Source organism: Myodes glareolus, chromosome 7 (assembly GCF_982192425.1).
Source record: "Myodes glareolus chromosome 7, mMyoGla1.1, whole genome shotgun sequence".
Lineage (NCBI taxonomy): Eukaryota > Metazoa > Chordata > Mammalia > Rodentia > Cricetidae > Myodes > Myodes glareolus.
In genome coordinates, this window is record NC_142032.1 from 44,602,032 (window position 1) to 44,616,030 (window position 13,999).

Genomic DNA, 13,999 nt, shown 5'->3' on the forward strand with positions numbered 1-13,999 from the left:
GACTGGAAACATGAACAGCCACACCCAGAAACGAAAACAAGACGCTTTAGAATTTTAGTTGGTTTAAATTTTGTTATTACAATTTTTTTCAAATTTTAAATTTAAAAATTGGTTTTAAATTTTATTATTACAATTTTTACATTATTGATGTAATTTATTTATTTATTGAAGCCATCTTACTGTGTAGCTCTGGTTACCTTGGGACTTACTGTGTAGAGACTGACAAACTCACAGAGATCTGCATACCTCTGCCTCCCAAACGCATGCGCCACAACACATCTGACCCTATTTTTTTTTATCCTTACATCACTTATTTATTTTGTAGGGCGTGTGTGTGGTGTGCACCAGTACACGTGCTCTCATGTGGAGGCTAGAGATCAAATTGTTGTTCCTCAAGATGGCTTTCCAAGTTGGTGTTTTGTTTCATTTTGTTTTGTCAGACAGGTGTCCCACGGGTCTGGGGCTCCCCAGTTCAGCTGAGCTGGTTGCCTGGGCAACGAGCACAGCATCTTCCCTTCCCTCTGTCCCTAGTCCTGGGATTGCAAGTATTCACCACTGTGCCTGGATTTTTATGTGTGTTCTGGGGCTCAAACTCGTATTCTTACCTTTGCATTTTACTGGGCTCTCCCTAAACTCTTAATTTAAAAATGATTACATTTATGTATTTCTGAGTATGAACATGCCACAGCACACATGTGGGGGTCAGAGGAACTTGCAGGAGTCGGTTCTCCCCTTTCTTTGTGTTTTTCCCAGACCTTAGGCTCCATTAATAAGGTTTGGCAGCAATGGCCCTTACATGCTGAACCATCTCACAGCCCACATTTGCCTTTTAGAATAACAATAATGTCCTTTCTGATGCGCACACATGAAAACGGAGTGTGTGTTGAAGGGCAGGATGTCTGGAAATTTCTCTGCCATGCCAGTCTCACTTATCACAGACTGGGAGGAAGGAAAGGGGGCCCCATGGAGCAGTTCACATGTGACTGCCTGGATGGCAGGGCTCACCAGCCGGATAGAGGGAAGCTCTGTGGTGACCAGTAGCTAATGTCAGACTGCATAAAAGAAGCAGGGCAAAGCCCCCTGTGGCTGATTTCCTTCCCAAAGACCTAACGAATCTAAAGGACTAATAAAAATAAACAAATAAATAGATAAATAAATATTTTTCAAGCCTGTGAAACAGTATTCCAAACACCTGAACTTTGAAAAAGCAAAAAGAAGAAAGAAAGAAAGAAAGAAAGAAAGAAAGAAAGAAAGAAAGAAAGGAAGGAAGGAAGGAAGGAAGGAAGGAAGAAAGAAAGAAAGAAAGAGGGAGGGAGAAGGAGGGAGGGAGGAAGGAAGAAAGGAAGGAAGGAAAGGGAGGAAGAAAGGAAGGAAGGAAGAAGGAAGGAAGAAGGAAGGAAGGAAGGAAGGAAGGAAGGAAGAAAGAAAGAAAGAAAGAAAGAAAGAAAGAAAGAAAGAAAGAAAGAAAGAAAGGAAGGAAGGAAGGAAAGAAAGAAGGAAGAAAAAGCAAAATGTACAGCCGCTCTGGGTGTCAGTCCTCTGGGTGATGTGTGCACTAGCAGGAGTAACCATGACAACTGTCCTTTGCCCTCCCCTTGTGCCCTGATTGTTAGGTACATACCTGTGGCTGCAGACCTGTGTTCCCTCCTGTCCCCAAGGCACATGGCCGTCGTTCAGGAGCGGCAGCTGCGAGAACTGTGCTGAGGACTGTGCGTCCTGCACTGGGGCTGACCTTTGCCAGAAGTGCCTAAGTCAGCCGGACAACCTTCTGTTCCTCCATGAGGGCCGCTGCTACCACAGTTGCCCGGAGTAAGTGTCTCCCTCCCTTTGACACCGTGCTCCTTCTCATTCTCCACAGCACCTCAGAGCGGCTCCTTCCTCTCCCCAGAACGCTCTCTGCACAGCCAGAGCACCCACCAAATGTCATTTGTTGACTGTGGCCTCACTGTGGGCCCACAGAAGCCAAAACGTACCTAAGACCAGACACCCACTTCTCCCTGTGACTTGTCAACACCTGGATTCATATTTCTGTGAATCGGTCATGTGACTGGCCTTGCCCAACGGTGGGGGATGTTTTTAGAGAGGTGTCAGGAGGCAGTCTCACCCCCGGATGAGTGGCACACCGTTCTTACACAAGCCTGTGTAGTGTAGCCAGCTACACACGGCATCTGTGGTATGGACTGTCACACGAGGCTCCTCGCTGACCAAAACATGTTTGTGTGGGGCCTGGCTATTCTTTTCCCACCTTGTATCGACAACTGAATTTTCTCGGTTCTCTTCCGCTTCCCAAATACAGAGTCGTGGCACGAGCCTCTTCTAAACTTCCAAGCCGATGAGTTATGGATTATAAACAGCATTAGTAGCTACTCATGTTTGATGGCTATGGTTTTCCCAGCCCTCTGACTTAAAATTCCTTTAGTCTCCTAAAGTCACCTGTGGGAAAGGGAACAGCAGACCGGAAATAACAAGCTTAGCATGACATAACAAAATTTGGGTCAAAATGACAATTCTCCCACGTGAAGCCTCACACTGATGACATTGGTGACTTTGGTTTCACCGGAAGCCCCTTTTTTTCCCATTTGTTCTTGTTCCTTCCTTGGCTGACTTCCCTGGCTGGCCTGGAAGAGTCTCAGACTGCATTGTCTACCTTGGCTACAAGCATTACCCCCCCCCACTCAATCACAGGCAGCTTAAGGGGTGACTGTCCCTTTCCTTTCCCTCCCTTCTTCCCTCAGATTTCCTTCCAACACCATCATCCAGGTATATCACTTTCTAAAGCCATCTCTAACAAGAAGGGTAAAGAGCTGTCATCTGCTCTTAGCTCTTATCCAAGGCCTCTTAGTAATGCCTAAAACTATATAGTACCAAGGCAGTGGTGGCGCACGCCTTTAATCTCAGCACTAAGGAGGCAGAGGCAGGCAAATCTCTGTGATTTCGAGGCCAGCGTGGTCAATATAGTGAGTTCCAGGACAGCCAGGGACTGAAAGACCTGTCAACAACAACAACAACAACAACAACAACAATAAATACCAGTACTTTCTGCACAAACAAGAGGACCTGAGCTCGATCCCCAGCACCCACATAAATACCAGGAACTGTGATGCACTCCTATGGTCTTGGTACTGAGGAAGTAGAGACAAGAGGATCCCCCACAGCCCTCCAGTCAGCCAATTTATCAAAAGTGATAAACCCCAGATTCAGAAAGAGAGATCCTGTCTCAAAGATAAGGAGAGGAATGATAGAGGAAGGCCCCATGTCAATCATTGGCTTCTAGACATGCATGCATGGGTGTATACACGAGAGCACATACTACTACAGTACACCCCACACAGATAGAATACAAGAGCAGAAACATAATCCTAGATCCCGTAAATAATAGACACTAATGGCCGTTTCCATAGTCAGGCCTGGTTTGAAATCTGTATTTCTCTCTCTCTCTCTCTCTCTCTCTCTCTCTCTCTCTCTCTCTCTCTCTCTCTCTCTCCCCGTGTGTGTGTGTGTGTGTGTGTGTGTGTGTGTGTGTGTGTGTGAATTAGAATATTTTCCTATTCCATTGTAAAATAAAGTTCTAACAGAAGAAAAAGAAAATGATAATTTGGGGATAAATAGGAAATCAGACAAATGAGAAAGTTTTAGACAAATTCAATTGCTTTAAAAGTTCCCAAGGAAGCCCACCCCTTCCGTTTTGTTTTCCTAGATGTTCCTTTCACAGCCTTCCCTCGGTGAGTCTTGTGGGTTCGTCTTGACTGACAGGAGCAGCAGCCTTCCCTTTCCATCTGAGTCCCTCTGTCAGCCGCTGAGATTCGTCTCTAATTGGCCTAATCGCAATCTCCCTTCTTTTCCTAGGGGCTTCTACGTAAAAGACGGGATTTGTGAGCGCTGCAGCTCCCCTTGCAGAACATGCGAGGGAAATGCTACCAACTGTCACTCTTGTGAAGGAGACTTTGTCCTAGACCATGGGGTATGCTTGAAAACTTGCCCTGAAAAGCATGTGGCCGTGGAAGGCGTCTGCAAACACTGTCCAGAAATGTGCCAGGACTGCATCCACGAGGAAACTTGCAAAGGTACCTGGAAGCATCCTGAGGGAAGGCACACTCTCTCGCGTGCACTAAGAAACACATGAACAAAGCTAAAGGAACCCGCGAAGGCAATCTCTTCTCACAAAAAGATCTAGCAAGCACACCCAGCAGGAAACCTGATAGGTTTTTGTCCTACTGTGGGAGTGCTGTGTCTTTCCCTATTGGCGGGGGTCCCACCCCAGTCTTTCACAGTTGGCTAGTTTTAAAAGAATTTCGGGGGGGGGGATGAAAGCGGTGGGACAAGTGGTTGGCCTCTCTGGACCACCACGTTTGAGGAATGTAGAAGAGGCATGGGGGCAGCTCTTCACAAACAAAGGCTTTACTCGGTGGAGAAGATGAAAAGATTTGAATTCCTTTGCCTAAAAGTTTCACGAGATAAGCGACATTTAAGGAATGTTGGCCCTTGACAGACTAATCATCTTTGATAGAAAGCTAACACACAAACAAAAAAACACTCTCATGGTCCCAAAGGGATCCTGGCCCCGAGGAACCACTGGCTAGCCCCTCTGTCTGAGGACAGAAAGAATCTGTCTCCACCTTCAGTGAAACTCGCCACCTGCTGGCCTATCGTTGAGGAGGCAGAGGGTGAGATAAGCTTCTTCCCTTGGGACTCTGAGCTAAAGACAAACAAGCGTTCCTCCAGCTATCCAGATATCCTCAACTCTCACCTCAAAGGGAATAAGAGACGTTCATTCTGGGGACAAATATGAATGGCCAAGGCCTAGGAGCAAAGATCCAGGTTACCCTACTTGCCATGGTTCAATGTGACAGGTTCGTAGGTTTTCCAAATCAGAGCAGAAGGAAGTCCTGAATCAGGGCTCTTTTAGCAGTGCTGGTGGTAACAGCTGATAGGAGGGTTACAGCATGTGAGGGCATCTCTGCTGTAGGCTTCTCACACCACCTGATGACAGCTGTGGCTTCGGGGTCGGTAGAGCTAATGGTCCATTAAATTTACACATTCCAAGAGAATTTACCTGACAGTCACGGGTCCAACACAGAGGTGGGCAAGGAATGGCTAAGGAGCTAAAGAAAGCCCAAGATAACTTGATTCTGGGTCTACAACATTCCAACATTCCACAACAGTGCAGTCCTAACCAGTCAGCGAACCTTGTAGAATCTTCAGCACAGCTGTTTTGTTTTGCTTGTTTTTTTCTGGGAGCTCCAGTTCCTAACCCAGGGCACTGAGTTACACATAAGATCCTCAAACCCCACTTAGAGTCAAGACTGATCTGTCTCAAATATAAAAACAAAAATCACAGAGGTGCTTAGCAAAAGAGTTAAAAAGATATAGGAGAAAGATGGGTGGAGCAATAGGTAAAGATGACACCTCCTAAAGACATCTCCTACCTGTGATCCCACATCATGGAAAGAGATCAGTTTTACATTATATCCTCCAAGTCATGTGTCTAGTGTGTGGTGTCTTCAACAGTAGAGTCTAACTTCCAAATTCTGGAAGGTAACATAGCCTATATGGCACTAGGGAGTCTCCTAGACAACCCTGGAACTTGAAAGGGGGTTTTCCTCGCCTGGGATTTTTGTAAGTCAATGACTCTTGAGGGGAGCATTATACTTTAGTGTCATAGACCTGCACACACACACACACACACACACAGAGAGAGAGAGAGAGAGAGAGAGAGAGAGAGAGAGAGAAATAGGCTCTCCTATTACTGTGTGTCTATAGTGTCTATGTAAAGTAAAGCATATAAAATAATGTTTGCCTATGACTTTTTCACACATCCTTAGTGGTATTTATCTTTCTCCCTCCTCTCTCTCTGAATTGCCTCCCTTCTCTTCCTCCCACAAGTTCAGACCCCCACCCTCATTTTCCCCTCTCATAGCACCTGTTTTCTTCTAGGCCTTTCTCGAGAGCTCCTTCTCCTCTGTACCACCATGACCCTTTCTAAACTTCCTGGCTCCTGCAGCTCCTTTGGGTCACATGCTGAAGTCTAAAGATGCAGGAAAAAGAGCACACAAATAGGAAAGAGCACGCAGCATTTGTCTTTCTGGGTCTGGTGTATTTTGATCAGTATAATCGTTTCTGGTTCTATCCATTTACCTGTAAATTTCATGACTGAATTTTTTTTGTATCTCAGTAGTGTTCCAGTGTGTCTGTGCATCCCGTTTTCACTATCTAGTCATCGGGTGATGGCCATTTAGTCTGTTTCCACGTCCTAGCTACTGTGAAGGGAGCAGCAGAGAGCCTGGCTGAGCTGTGGAGTAGGAGAGCGAGTCCTTTGGTTATACGCCAAGCAGTCATATAGCTGGGTCACACGCTAGGTCTACTTTTAGCTTTTTGAGAATTCTCCACCTTGATTTTCATCGAGGCTGAACCAGCTTTCAATGCTGCCAACAACGGTTGAGGCTTCTCCTTTCCCCGCATCTTCACCAGCGTCTGCTGTCAGTTGTCTTGGATGAAATCTCACAGTCATCTTAATTTGCGTCTCCCCGGTGGCCAAGGATGTAGAAGACTTTAAAGAATTCTCTGTTCAGATCCAAAGCCCATTTTCTTAATTGGGTCATTTGTTTTCTTGATTTTTTTTCACTCTTTTGAGTGCTTAGTGTGTTCTGGATGTTAATCCTCTGTCAAAGGATTCTCCCCTACTCTGTGGGCTTCCTCCTCACACAACTGATTGCTTCCTCTGGTATACAGAAGCATTTTAGTTTTATGAGGTCCCACTTGTCAGCTGTTGGCCTTAATTCCTGGGCGAATGAAGTTCCATTCCAACAGTCCTTTGAGCCTATGCACGGTATGGTACAGCCAGCTTTCTTCCAGCGGTCCCAAGGTTTCCACTCTTACACTGAGGTCTTTGGTCCATGTGGAACTGATTTGTGTGCAGGGTGATAAGTATGGGTCTAGTTTCATTCTGCTATCTGTGGACAATCATTGTCCCCAGGTCTTTGAGCAATGACTCCAGCATTCCCACCATCACTATTTCCCACAGCACTGAAACATTTTGCCCTTGAAAGGTGCAGGCCACGTCAGCATGCAAATCCAAGATCTTATAATCAGGCCACCGTGTGTGGGATTCACTCCCAAGACAGAGATTTTTAGATACTGGGGATGCATCCTGGCTAGATGGGGAAGGGCAAAAATTATCCTAGGTCACAAGGCTCAGAGAGCTGAGAAATGGGCTAGCCCACCACAAGAGCGATGCATTCTTCTCACCGATCCCTGGGGATAACGTGCTACTGCCTCCTTTCCTCAGAGTGCATGCCCAACTTCTTCCTGCACGATGACACATGCCGCCCCTCCTGTCCCGAGCACTTCTATCCGGACTTGGGCCAGTGTGTCTCCTGCCATAAAAACTGTCTGGAGTGCAATGGCCCCAAGGAAGATGACTGTGAGGCCTGTGCTGACACTTCCAAGGTTCTCTACAATGGGCAATGTCTGGACGTGTGCCCCGAGGGAACCTACAAAGACGAGAGGACTGACAAATGCGAAGGTAAGGACTTCCGGGTTGTAGGACGAGCAAGGGATGCTGGGAAGCCTGTCCACACAAAGCACGCTCTCGGGCCTTCGGGGAATCCAGTCACAGTTCTCAGGACACTTTTACCCTTTCTGCTTAAAGAAGTCAAATTTGAACACGAGTTCTTTTTCGTCATTGTTTTCTTTGAGGCATGGGGTGTTGAGACGGGGTTTTTCTGTGTCCTGGCTGCCCTGGAACTTGCTCTGTAGACAAGGTTGGCCTTGAATTCACAGAAATCTGCTGCCCTCTGCCGCCCTAGTGCTGGGATGAAAGATGTGTGTCACCACAGCCCCAGCAAGAGTTCATTTTTTAAATGCACCATTCATAAGCTTTGAGAATGTGAGTCCTGCTAGTTATGGATCACACGGCCCTACTAATGGCACATACCCATGGAAAGGGTTCTCCATGTAAGGATTCCAAGAGCTGATGAACTTCTAAAGGGTGCTCTAAGCTGATGTTTCTTCTTGAGGGTTCAAGTCACCAATGAGTTCACACACTTAAAAGATCCCTCAGAGGCCTTCCTATCTGCCTGTCATCTACCTTCCCTCTCTCCTCTCCTCACCGCCCTCCTTCCCCTCTGTGCTTTCTATCCCAAGGCCCCATTCATCTCCTGTTTGGCTCTTCTGTCACTACACAGCCCAGAAGGGAACTGCTGGACCTGGGGAGCGACATAGTATGAAAGCCCTTGCCTAGTTCGTCCCAGAGCCTTCATGGAATCCTTAGTACTGTATGAAACAATAAAACAAGAAAAAAGAGAGGGTCTGTAGTTCCTTGGACCCCCTTATTTTTCAACTGGGCTTTAATCTTCCTTAATCTCTTTTTAGTAACCAGGAAACAAACAACATAGATTGTCCATTATGAGAGGACTTCTCAAAGAAGAGAGGAAAGCTCCCTAGGAGACAGACTTTTCTAAAGCCCTGGGGTAGCTTACCACCTTGCCTGAGTCCCTGGGGCTGAATTGGCAAGAGCTTTTGTTAAGGGTCTTGATTCCCATCAGGGTCTGTCTTCTGCAACCTCCAGATGGAATCCTATTGTGCTGCATAGGCTGGCTGTCAATGAGCCCTCCTCTTGCCCAGTCCCCCAGAGTGGTGGTTACAAGTATGTGCCACCACACCTGGCTGGCTCTATTCTCTTCTGGATGAGTGACTTGGCGTCTTTGGTCCCAATCTGGTAGAGAGAGAATGAGATATAATAGTAACAGGAAAGCCATGCATCTCTCCTTCTGGGGATACTGGGGAGTGAGAGAGAGCTTCTGTGTGCTGTGCGCTGCTCCAGGCCTGGAGAGCAGAGCAGACAAAAGGCCTGCCCTTACAGAGCTCATGGTCTATTCAGAGAGGACGATGCTATGGGCACCAAGTCAAGAGTAAATGGAGACAGCAAAGAAAGGGTAGGAAGAGGGGCCAGCAGGAACTGAAATCTGAGAGATTTTATGGAAGATACCAAGAAAGGGAGGGAGCAATGACTGTAGGAAGAAGCCTGCACATGTCTGCAAGAACAGGATTCTAAGTAGAGGGAATGATGGGTACTGGAACCTCTAAGGGTGAACTGTTCTTCATTGATTGTCCAGCGCATCTGCCAAGCAAGTGCCTGTTGTACAAAGGCCCTCTCACACCAGCACTGTGCCTTTGTAATGAACACCAAAGAGGCCTTTGCCACTGGGCAGTTATGCTACATTCCAATAATTGCTTAGCTAGAGGTATTCTAGGAGATGCAGGAAAGACTGTGGCAATGGGGACTTTGATAGCAGAAAGGCCACATACTGTTGTGTGACCTTGCTCATAGTGTTGAGGGACCGAGTCCCCATACGCTTGGCACAAAGCCCTAGAAGTCTCCAGGAGAGAGATATTCATTTCCTAAAGGGGTGTCTCTGCCTTAACCGTCTCTCACCGCCCTCGGCTTGGCTGCCATACCCACAGATTGTCCGGAGTTCTGCCGGATCTGCTCATCAGATTGGACCTGCCTGGCTTGTCAGGAAGGCCTGACGATTGTGAATGAGGTCTGCACAGCGCCCAAGGAGTGTGCAGCTGTCGAGTACTGGGATGAGGGCACTCACAGGTGCCAGCCATGCCACAGGAAGTGCTCCCGCTGCTCAGGGCCTGCGGAGGACCAGTGCTATGCCTGCCCTGGAGAGACTCTTCTTCTCAGTGAGTTACACCACGCGCCAAGGCCGGCCATGCCATCTCTCTCCGCGTGGCGTGCTGCCTGATGCCCCATGGCCGTTAACTTCTTCCTGTCCTTCGTTTATTTTTCTTTATATTTCTTTCACGGTTTTCAAACCTACAGAAAACAGGCAAGATGGGATGGTCCAAGGAACACACTGGCCTTTGCCCACTTCACCCACTGCTAACCTTCATCTTCCCCATCCCCGTGCATTTGCTAATCCACAATCTACCGTCACTTTGAAACACTGAAGGGGAAGCTAGACACATTTGAGTCCCTTTCCCTGTGAACATTTGGTCTGTGTTTCCTAGCATAGGGACAATCCCTTTCATTACACAGGGCATTGTCAGCACTAATAAATTTGCATTGACACAATGATTAATGGCTGAGTGGTTTAGAGCACTTGTTCTTGCAGAGGACGCAGGTCTGGCTCCCAGCACCCGCAGTGACTCATAATCTTTGAAACTCCACTGCCTGGGGATCTGATGCCCTCTTCTGACTTCTGTGGGTTCGGGCACAAATGGTGTACCCATACCAATATGCAGACAAAATAGTAATACACATAAAATGAAACAAGTAAGTCTAGGATGTTTTAACTCTACTGTTCATAATAAATAGTCCCAGCTCCCTTTAGGACAGGGCTCAGGATAAGGTCTGCATGCATTTGCCTTTCGGATCTTGTAGCCTCCTTCAGTCTGGGACACAGTTTGCTTTTATGCTATTTTATGCTGTGGATCCTTTACAAGACTTCAATCCCTATTCTTTCTTTTGAGTTGTCAAGTGGTTCCCTCTTGACTAGATGGTGGGTGTACTTTCTCAGCCAAAAGAGGCCGCTTGTATCCTCTGAGAGCCGTGTCTGGAGTAGTGTGAGATCCACCTGCCTCTCGTCAGTGGTATTCATGTAGCTCCTCTCAAGATGATTCCGTTTCTCCCCCAACTCCCCGGTACTGAGCGGTCTGTGCACAGACACCTTGAACATGCAGCTGTTCCACTCTTTCTCATAGTTGCCTCTGGATTCAGTATCTGTTGATGAAGTCATCACTTTACTAGGTGCGATGGCACATGCCTCTCATCCCAGTACTGGAGCGGCTGAGGCAGGAGAATCTCAAGTCCAAAGCCACTATGGGCTACACATAGCAAGACCCTGTTTCCAAAAAGTGGAAAAGCAGGACATAGTGGCCTAGGCCTGTAATCCCATCACGTGGGACGTGAAGTCAGGAGAACAAGGAGTTTAAGACTAGCCTGAGCTTTATAGGAAGTTCAAGGACAGCCTATATAAGACACTATCTCAAAAACAGTCAATCAATTAATCAATGAGTTAATTTATTAAAAAGAGGTGAATGCATGGAAGCCCACAAAATATCGGCATTATTTACCCAGTCAGTAGAATAGACCTCCGAGGGAGATAATCACAGTAAAAATAGGTGGCCAGCTTCCAGCATCAGGAAGGCCATGCTGGTCCCTCTCAATAGATGACACTTGGAAACACCAGTCTTCTTTGCCTATTTTAGGTCAGTGAACTTCTTTTCTCAAAGTTATTCCTCTTAAAAATAGCCCTTCTAAGTGGATCTCTCACACAATCTCACCCACTAGGACATTCTCTTCTAGTAATGGCCAATCTAGGATCACCTTAGATACCTTCTTGCTGAAAGGAAGACATTCATTAGAGAAGGTCTTCCCTTAATCTGGGAATGTAAGTGGATTAGAGTTAAGTCTTGATACAGAGGCTGCCCTCAAAGACTGGGCACGGGGTTTGCCCTGGCCTGATCCCCTCACGCTCTCTCCTGCCTGCCCCATACCACCAGAAACAGTCTACTTAAAAACAAGACAGCTTTCGGAAAACTGTGATAGACTAATTATGCTCTCCTTGAAGATGTCACGCCTTAATCTCTTAGTCCTCCAATTATATATTCTATACAGTAAAGAGGGCTTTGTAGCTGGACTTAGTGAAACATCTTGGTAGGGAGATATTATTCTGGTTTTAACAGATGAGACCAACGTAATCACAAGAGTCTGGCAAGAACAGAATTGATAGGAGGTATATGTTGATGGAATACAGGGAGGATATTACCCTCAGAAGAGAAGGAACTCCTGATCTCATGAACACAGACACCCTCTAAAAGCAAACAGGGGAAGATCAGACACCCCACAGCCTCTAAAAGAAATGTAGCTGCGTACACACATTTTAGATTTCTGGCCTCTGGGGTGGTGAGATGATCCATTTCTGTCTTAAAGCCACAAAGTATAGGCAGAATTTTCTGTCTAGACCGTCCATCAGCTCTTTGCCCCCAACCGCTCTGTGAATAACCACACAGAGACTTATTAGTTATAAATGCTTAACCAATAGCTCAGGTTTCTCTTCAACCAGCTCGTACAGCTTAAATTAACTCGTTTCTATTCATCTATGTGCTTCCCAAGGCTCATTTACCTTATCTGTGTACTTCCTATGTTGCTTCTTTAAGCCTGGCTCGAGACTCCTCCAACTCTGCCCCCCTTCTTCCCAGCATCCTCTCTGTCCTCAGCCCTCCAAAACCTCTATGGTTAATTTTGGTCAGATAGTAGTTAGCGTTGCCCTCTAATTCAAAACCAAACTGATTGTCAGTCTCAGGAGCGTCAGAATGCAATCAAAACATCACACAACAACAAATTTCATGGTTAGTGTTATAGCAACAGTAGAAAACAAGAGCAGAGGTACCGAACCACCCTCAGCGGCCATGGTACCCAACCACCCTCAGCGGCCATGGTACCCAACCACCCTCAGCAGCCATAGCCCCCAGCCTGCACTTTCCATTCTGCCTGCCATGGCCTGTCCACGCTGACCTCTGTCTTCACTGATATCAATCAGCCCATGGAACCTCATCTCTCCTTTCATGTAATACCTCCTTGCCCAAAGAGAGGATCCTGGGAGCCACAGATCAGGCTTTCTGACAAGACGGATTCTTTTCCTTCCTCAACAGACATGACCTGTGTTAAAAGCTGCCCAGAAGGCTACCACACTGACAAGGACAGCGGCCGATGTGTGCCCTGCCACTACTCCTGCAAGACCTGTGAAGGACCCCACAGCATGCAATGCCACTCCTGCCGACCTGGCTGGTTCCAGCTGGGCAAAGAGTGCTTGCTGCAATGTAGGGACGGGTAAGGACCTTCTATTCTGTAGCCAATCCAGGTGGCAAGCCTTTTGCCAATGAGGAAAGGAGGGCTCGGAACAGAGTCATGGTAAAGCCTCCCTGCCTGTAGGGAGCAAATATGAGCCAGGTCGTAGTAAAGGACAAGAAAAGAGAGAAAGAGTGTGTCCCGGTGAGAGAACACACTAAATCAGATGGTCCTATCAGGCCAAGTGATTAACCATCCTCGGGGTCTGGCCTCACTGATAACCCACAGATATGCGCAGTCTCCATGCAGAGCGGTTCCTCCCCCCTCAGAATGACCCAACATGCATTAGTAGAGGTTCTTTTTCTTCAGTTTTAGGGTGTTGTGTGATTTGGGGATAATATGCAAAACCTAAGCAGTACAGCTGGGACACTGATCGTACAGGGGGAGCAATTCAGGTACCATCACCCCTTATACCCGTGGATTCTACAACCTGCCAGACCTCCACAAATAGCCAGCTCCACAATGCACAGTCTTGGTTCTAAAAGCAACCTTGAGGCTAATATGAAATGCTGATATTAAAGCAGCTTGTGAATAAGAGTTTGATTGTTTTCCTGTTAAGAACCCTATTGGTGTTGTATATCAAGTCTGGCTACAAGCACTCTGAGAAGAAGGCTCAGCTGGGCCATGTGCTCCCCAGCATTCCACACACACCCAAATACACACACACTTTCCCAATTAGTAATCCAGGGCCCAGAGAGGTTTCAGACACAAATCCAAGGACCTTCCCTGAATCATTCACCCCAATGGGTACCTTTCTTCAGCCCTAAGTGATGTCTGCATGTTTCATGTATTTCGGTGTTGTCTGTTGGCTCATGTTCCTCTGTATCTCATTTGTTTCCACATAGTCCACACAGCTTGGGTAAGAACACCTTGTATGTCTGGATGCGCTGAGTTAAGCCCATGCTTTATACTTCAAAGGCTTAGCCTTGTCCTGGCATCTTCTCATGGAAAAGAAAAAACTAAGTTCCTGGAAGAAAACTATCTCTTATTTTCCATGTGTGCCACCCCACACACAGCACAGAGGCAGTTCTTCAGATCTGGGGCAAGAACTAGCCATATGCATTTATGTGACCTGATCCTGCCAGCAAGGATGATGCGGACGTGAGCCACATCACCTCTGCCCGTGTCCTGAAGACCTCG

The 13,999-nt window shown here is 47.0% G+C and overlaps 1 protein-coding gene across 3 annotated transcripts in view; it reads left to right on the top strand.

Moving 5' to 3' along the window:
• Pcsk5 (proprotein convertase subtilisin/kexin type 5) overlaps positions 1–13,999 on the top strand; it is a 417,375-nt gene that overhangs the window by 385,085 nt on the left and 18,291 nt on the right. For all 3 annotated transcript variants that reach the window (XM_048429814.3, XM_087908042.1, XM_048429815.3), the window contains 5 exons: positions 1,614–1,809; positions 3,847–4,064; positions 7,286–7,522; positions 9,463–9,690; positions 12,664–12,841. In XM_048429814.3, the coding sequence (XP_048285771.3) occupies positions 1,614–1,809; positions 3,847–4,064; positions 7,286–7,522; positions 9,463–9,690; positions 12,664–12,841 (1,057 nt within the window). The remainder of the gene's footprint in view (positions 1–1,613; positions 1,810–3,846; positions 4,065–7,285; positions 7,523–9,462; positions 9,691–12,663; positions 12,842–13,999) is intronic.